Here is an 8433-nt window from a genome sequence, read left to right on the forward strand (position 1 = left end):
CCGCCCCTTACTACTTTTTATTGTATTTACTTTCCCAACTCGGTTCCTGCTGTATTACTGCATAACTGATACCACTAACCAGTGTCTCTCTGCTTTTATCCCTGTCCCCTCCCCAGTCCCTTACTAGGTAGGTCATTACTTAGCTGTTGTATATCCTATCCTTATGAAGTTACACCGATGGCCCACCCGTAGTATGTGACTGCATATTTTGCCTCCTCCTACTCCATTTCTACTGCATCCTTAGGTCTTGGGTATCACACCTCCTCATCACTGTTTGATGATATAGCTGGTCATTTATTATTACATATTTAGTCCATCCCAAACGTGTACTGTATCATTATATTACTGAAGCATCATTAATTATTAATATCTTCCATCGTGCTCAGACTAGTATATAATCTATTACTGTTCAAATTGTTCAGTGTTCTGTACTCACCCAGCTGGCCTGAAAATTGCTCAGTTGGAACAGTGTTGTGCTCTGAAAAACAAATGCAAATAATGAAATAAATATGCAATCTCAAGTTAGTCTCTCCTATCTCTTACTACATCCCTACATTATTAATGCATTACTATATTTTACCATTGCATAGAACTTTTCAGACTCTTACTATGTTTGTGATTAATCCTTTCACAAGTATATCATTACAGATTATTTCCCAAATTGTTAGCAAATTTTATATATATATATATATATATATATATATATATATATATATATGTTAGTATATCTTTATTTTACTGATACGTCCCTATACTAAATTATATTGTTGCATAACACAAAACAGAGATATACCACTGTTAAATCTGGTAAACGCAACTGTCCCAAAGAATGACAAATATAGCACTCAAAAAACATATGGGATGGTGCGAAGCGAGCTGTAACAAACTCTGAGATGAAACTGTCACAAAGTACAAACGATCCACAAACGTTAAAACTCCACAAATTTATTGCTCCAGAAACAAACTTTGGATAAGCGCTTTCACTACGAATAGCTTCCTCAGATCCTTCTCAAAATGACTGAAGTAGGATCATACATATATAGCAAGTACGTCAATTAAACAATTAACATCATTACAATTTAAAGGAGAAATGATGTATATAAAAAAGCAAAATTATCCTAAAACACTTTTTAAAAACTTATTAGATGGAATAATCCATCTAATGAACTTTATAAAAACTATACTTATAAAAATGTGTATACATATGGAAGCTATACAAAAATATATATACAACAATTGTGCTCAGTGTGTGCAAAATGTGGATATGCATACCTAAACATCTCATATATGCATGCACTCTTATAGATACAGACTTGTTTTATAGTGTATAAGACATAAGAATCATCTCACATTCCTACGCTGTCTTAGTGTAGGTTTTATGGACGCTATTTCATTAAGCCCAGACCCTTTATCAGCTCTTAAAAGAACTATCCATTCACTTTCCTTACTTTCTGTAAGGGTCCTGATATCTCCACCCCTTTTATTGGGAATCACAACTTCAAGAATTCTGAACAAGAAACTGTGCGATTCCCCAAATAAAGTAATATGCTTAGCCAATGCATTGTGGCTCAATCTTTTCCTAATGTGATATAAATGCTCACGTATCCTGTCCCTAAATGTACGATTGGTCTTACCCACATAAAAAGACAGGCATGCCTGGCATACTGCTAAATACACTGCATTGATGCTCATACAATCAGCATCTGCATTGGTTCTAAATATGTTTTTTAAATCAGGATGAAAGAACGTGGTGTTGGTATCAATGGAGGAACAAAAATTACAATGGCCACAGGGCTTGGTGTATCCATCTCTCTTGGGGCCCATTTCAGATTTGGTAGAACATAATATTCTCTTCAGATTCTTCTTATTCCTAAATAGAAAGCGTGGTCTATCACCCACTATCTCTTTCAGGTCACTATCAACCTGCAAGATGTCCCAATGCTTTATAACAATTCCCCTAATCTCGGAATAATCCAAAGAGAAGGGTGTTGTAAATTTAACATACCTATCAAAGCTATTCTCTTTGCTGACCTCATTGGCATTATGGGGTCCAAAATATGGTGTAGCTACTGATGAACGTAATACATTGGCTTCTTCCAAGTATGCATTTACTTCATTTATATTATATCCTCTGTCTGTCAACCTTCCCTTCAGGTCATCCATTTCTGACATAAATCCTTCATTAGTGGGATTCAACCTAGATGCTCTGATTGCTTGGCCTTTCATAACATTTTTGAAAACAAAGGGTGGGTGCATGCTCGATCTCAGCAGTAAAGAATTGCTATAACAAGCTTTGCGATGTACACCAGTATTTATGAATCCATTGGGCAGTCTCTCAATGAATATATCTAAGAATTCTATCTTATGAGTAGAGGATTGCATTGTAAATTTAAAACAATTTGTCAAATTGTTCATAATAAGGAGCATTGACTCCAGTTCATCTTTGATCCCATTCCAAAGAATAAACAAATCATCGACAAAGCGTCGATAGAAAACAATGCGTTCTCTAAATAGAATCTCAGAAAAAAGGACATGTTCTTCCCAATAAGTTAGGATCATATTGGTGTAGCTATTGGCACAAGGAGTGCCCATTGCTACGCCATCCAGCTGTCTATATGTGACATCTTTGAACATGAATAAGTTATTCTCCAAAACAAGTTCCAAAAAATGAACTATAAGGTCTCTTGACACTATGGTATAATCACTATGTTCCTTCAAATAATCAGTTATATATGCAAGTCCCAGATTATTGGGAATAACTGTGAATAATGATTGTACATCAAAGGTGGCAAAAATAAATGTATCAGTACTATCAAATTGCTTGATGTTCTCATATAACTCAACTAGGAACTGTTTTGAGTCTTTTAATACAAATTTATTGTTGTTTAATACCCTTCTTAGGTATTTCTCTGTATAGACAGATAAATGCTCAGTAACCCACCCACGGCCTGAAACTATTGGTCTCATGTGTGGGTTACAGACATCCTTATGTATTTTGGGTAGACCATTTATAATTGGAATGACAGGTATTTTAATAACTAGATAATCATATAGGTCTTTATCTATTAGTCTGCTCTTTTGAATATCAAGTAAAGTATCCTTAACATATCCAATTATGTCCTGTACTGCCTCTATGGAAATGGGTTCATAATAAATGTCATTGAGCATATACTCTATGGACATCTGATATCTCTCAGTGTCCATCACAACTACTCGACCACCTTTGTCGGCTGGTCTAATTGTGATGGTTGTATCATTCTGTAGTTTCTTAAGACTAATTCTTTCCTTGTGAGTCAAATTGTCCCTCATTCTAACCCCATGTTTGATGTTACAATTACTATGGTATTTATGTATCTCATCCTCTGTTAATTTTGAGAATGCTTCTATAAGTGGATGGTGTACAGGTACGAAATCACTTAAGTTTTTAAAGGAGAACTCTCTTGTGTTAACCGATGCATTATTCACTCCTTTATGCAGATATTTCAACATCACATTCTTACAGAATATTTTTAAATCTATAACGGTGTCAGCCAGTCTACTCTTGCTCCTAGGTATAAAATTAAGTCCTTTACTCAATAAATTAATATCATCTGAAGTCAAAGTAACACTAGATAAATTATAAACTAATTTTTGCTGTTCCACATTTTCTTTAAAGTGTGATGGGGTTGTGGTTCCCCTGAATATTTCCTCTTCTGCCTCCCCCTGCTCATGGACCGCATTCTCCGTGGTCCTTTCTCTAATCGAATTGGGAGGGGAAAAGAAATATCAGTGTTGTTCAACTTGTCTGGATGACCTTTCGATGTTTTGGGTCTAACTACCATCTCAGACCCTTGTTTAATTGTGTCAGGTTTGTTTTTGATTATCTGTATCTCAGGATATAAATTACTAGTAGATTCCATGCTAGGATGCATCAAGTGTATGACATCTGTAGAGTCTGTATTGGAACATACTGACTGAACAGAATTACTCTTGCTAGGCTCATTCCCTACGGACTTGTCAGGTATTGAACTCTGTCTGGCCTGGTTCAAGTCTAATTGTTCATGATTCAATGCTAAAGGAACAACACTAGTACGCATACTCTCATTCATTATGTTAACATTAGAGGTAGTTAGAACCTCTTCAAACCTAGTACTTTTGTCCACCTGTCATGAGGCAGGGAACCATTCAACCACAGCTTCATTAACATTCTTAAAATCAGTATTCAACACATTTTGTCCATTTCTAGGCCACATAAACACGTGACCTAATTTAAAATCGTTAATGTCTCTGACAGCTTTGTGTCTCTTTTGTTGTAGAAGTTTACGTTCGAAGGCAGAAATGCCATCCAAAAGATTCTCAAATAATGGTTCAACGAGAGTGACAGGATATTCCTTATAGATTGTTTGTTGCACTCTATTTATATTAACAGTTAAAGCAGTCTCTTCAGGTAGAAAAAAGTCTATGAGGAGCTGTAAATATTTACGGCTTACCTCTATATTAAGTTTTTGCCACTTCACCAGTAATTCAGGATATTCGCGTCCTTGACTGGGCATATTAAAGACACGTAACCCACGAGGAATAATTTTCTCATCCAGACAAAACTGGAAATTAATTCTCTGTGCCTGAAGGCATTTTAGTTTTAAAAAATCAACCCAAAAACAAATATGATACTTCAACATTATGAGAGATATCCATTTCTTACTTATTTTTGAGTCATTATTTTACTCATGATGAGAATAGAAGTTTCAGCAGAGATGCCTGTATCAGGCAGAAGCATCTGGTGGAGTGACGTTTTATACTATATAATATTCCATCATGTATTTTCAATAATACAGATGTCACTATTTATACATGCTTTTCTTATCATATTAGTTTTTGGGTTGATTGGATATAACATGGAATACATTTGTCAAGATAAGACGATGAATAGGGTTGATCAATACACAGCGGCCATTGTTTTTATACACAGCCGCTAAATGGATTTATTTTATTTTATTTTATTCTTGGCATTCCATGTCATCAGATTTATTGCTAGCAGCCATTTTTGATAGTTATTAAGAACTGCTCATTCCAAAGACATGCATCTGGAGCATTTCTCCCCGGGCCTCCGCTGAAAACAGGCTCTGTGGAACCTAGTCGGACATTCCCGGTCAACAAATGTTAAATAAATAAAAAAAAAATAAAAAACTGGAAGCACTATGGTTAGTGTTTATATGATGGCTACAGAACATGGACGTGTTCATGCTTTGAAGTTTAATTTTAGATGCATTTTTGTGAGTCATTTGGATTTTTTAAAAAAATTTCTTTAATATTTATAATTGTAATTTTTTAAGAAATGTGACATAATGCTTAGTTTGACAGCAAACATCTCGCTACAAGTGTTGAATACATGAAGATATGCATTATTGATGCGTTTTATATATATAAAAGGGGTTTTGAATGTGTGAATGAAATTTGTTAATTTACTCAAATGCACAGTGTCACTTTATTCTCTTTCTCGTCCTTAGGATATTCCAATAGATGAGATGAAACATTTAGTTTTATCATAAACAGTTGTTTTTAAGTAGATATATAATATTTGATTAAGCAATGAGGTTATAAATAGAGATGGGTAACATTGAAAATGTGTTATGAACACGTTAAAGACAGCTTTTTGAATGCACGTTGTCACTTTAATTCTTTATACATATATATGTTTTATTGGATAATTAGTCTGATTGTATCAATTAAGTTTGTCTTTTAAGGATATATAAAGAGAACAAGAATCATTATGAGTTAGATCTGATGAAGCGTGCATGGAGTGTGTGAAAAATCATCTTTTGTTTTATCGAATAAAGCTGGATGTTTGTCTAAACCTGGACTCTTCGTGGTGTATTCTGCAGTTTAATTTCATACTATTTTGGGCTTCTGCTTTGTTGCTGTTGGATACTTTGGAAGTGTTTGCGGTATTATATATTTTTTTTTTACTTTAAAGAAAATGTGGAACAGCAAAAATTAGTTTATAATTTATCTAGTGTTACTTTGACTTCAGATGATATTAATTTATTGAGTAAAGGACTTAATTTTATACCTAGGAGCAAGAGTAGACTGGCTGACACCGTTATAGATTTAAAAATATTCTGTAGGAATGTGATGTTGAAATATCTGCATAAAGGAGTGAATAATGCATCGGTTAACACAAGAGAGTTCTCCTTTAAAAACTTAAGTGATTTTGTACCTGTACACCATCCACTTATAGAAGCATTCTCAAAATTAACAGAGGATGAGATACATAAATACTATAGTAATTGTAACATCAAACATGGGGTTGGAATGAGGGACAATTTGACTCACAAGGAAAGAATTAGTCTTAAGAAACTACAGAATGATACAACCATCACAATTAGACCAGCCGACAAAAGTGGCCGAGTAGTTGTGATGGACACTGAGAGATATCAGATGTCCATGGAGTATATGCCAATGACATTTATTCTGAACCCATTTCAATAGAGGCAGTACAGGACATAATTGGATATGTTAAGGATACTTTACTTGATATTCACAAGAGCAGACTAATAGATAAAGACCTATATGATTATCTAGTTATTAAAACACCTGTCATTCCAATTATAAATGGTCTACCCAAAATACATAAGGATGCCCGTAACCCACCCATGAGACCAATAGTTTCAGGCCGTGGGTGGGTTACTGAGCATTTATCTGTCTATACGGAGAAATACCTAATAAGGGTATTAAACAACAATAAATCTGTATTAAAAGACTCAAAACAGTTCCTAGTTGAGTTATATGAGAACATCAAGCAATTTGATAGTACTGATACATTTATTTTTGCCACCTTTGATGTACAATCATTATTCACGGTTATTCCCAATAATCTGGGACTTGCATATATAACTAATTATTTGAAGGAACATAGTGATTATACCATAGTGTCAAGAGACCTTATAGTTCATTTTTTGGAACTTGTTTTGGAGAATAACTTATTCATGTTCAAAGATGTCACATATAGACAGCTGGATGGCGTAGCAATGGGCACTCCTTGTGCCAGTAGCTACACCAATATGGTTCTAGCTTATTGGGAAGAACATGTCCTTTTTTCTGAGACTCTATTTAGAGAACACGTTGTTTTCTATCGACGCTTTGCCGATGATTTGTTTATTCTTTGGAATGGGACCAAAGATGAACTGGAGTCAATGCTCCTTGTTATGAACAATTTGACAAATTATTTTAAATTTACAATGCAATCCTCTACTCATAAGATAGAATTCTTAGATATATTCATTGAGAGACTGCCCAATGGATTCATAAATACTGGTGTACATCGCAAAGCTTGTTATAGCAATTCTTTACTGCTGAGATCGAGCATGCACCCACCCTTTGTTTTCAAGAATGTTATGAAAGGCCAAGCAATCAGAGCATCTAGGTTGAATCCCACTAATGAAGGATTTATGTCAGAAATGGACGACCTGAAGGGAAGGTTGACAGACAGAGGATATAATATAAATAAAGTAAATGCATACTTGGAAGAAGCCAATGTATTACGTTCATCAGTAGCTACACCATATTTTGGACCCCATAATGCCAATGAGATCAGCAAAGAGAATAGCTTTGATAGGTATGTTAAATTTACAGCACCCTTCTCTTCGGATTATTCCGAGATTAGGGGAATTTTTATAAAGCATTGGGACATCTTGCAGGTTGATAGTGACCTGAAAGAGATAGTGGGTGATAGACCACGCTTTCTATTTAGGAATAAGAAGAATCTGAAGAGAATATTATGTTCTACCAAATCTGAAATGGGTCCCAAGAGAGATGGATACACCAAGCCCTGTGGCCATTGTAATTTTTGTTCCTCCATTGATGCCAACACCACATTCTTTCATCCTGATTTAAAAAACATATTTAGAACCAATGCAGATGCTGATTGTATGAGCATCAATGTGGTGTATTTAGCAGTATGCCAGGCATGCCTGTCTTTTTATGTGGGTAAGACCAATCATACATTTAGAGACAGGATACGTGAGCATTTATATCACATTAGGAAAAGATCGAGTCACAATGCATTGGCTAAGCATATTACTTTATTTGGGGAATCGCACAGTTTCTTGTTCAGAATTCTTGAAGTTGTGATTCCCAATAAAAGGGGTGGAGATATCGGGACCCTTACAGAAAGTAAGGAAAGTGAATGGATAGTTCTTTTAAGAGCTGATAAAAGGTCTGGGCTTAATGAAATAGCGTCCATAAAACCTAAACTAAGACAGCGTAGGAATGTGAGATGATTTTTATGTCTTATACACTATAACACAAGTCTGTATCTATAAGAGTGCATGCATATATGAGATGTTTAAGTATGCATATCCACATTTTGCACACACTGAGCACAATTGTTGTATATATATTTTTGTATAGCTTCCATATGTATACACATTTTTATAAGTATAGTTTTTATAAAGT

At 34.8% G+C, this 8433-nt stretch overlaps 1 protein-coding gene across 1 annotated transcript in view; it reads right to left on the reverse strand.

Moving 5' to 3' along the window:
• LOC122807959 (tumor necrosis factor receptor superfamily member 14-like) overlaps positions 1-8433 on the reverse strand; it is a 580779-nt gene that overhangs the window by 129618 nt on the left and 442728 nt on the right. The window contains exon 5 of the mRNA XM_044078991.1: positions 437-478. Coding sequence (XP_043934926.1) covers positions 437-478 — 42 coding nt within the window. The remainder of the gene's footprint in view (positions 1-436; positions 479-8433) is intronic.

Source organism: Protopterus annectens, chromosome 8.part0, assembly GCF_019279795.1.
Source record: "Protopterus annectens isolate FY-2018-M chromosome 8.part0, PAN1.0, whole genome shotgun sequence".
NCBI classification, from domain to species: Eukaryota; Metazoa; Chordata; order Ceratodontiformes; family Protopteridae; genus Protopterus; species Protopterus annectens.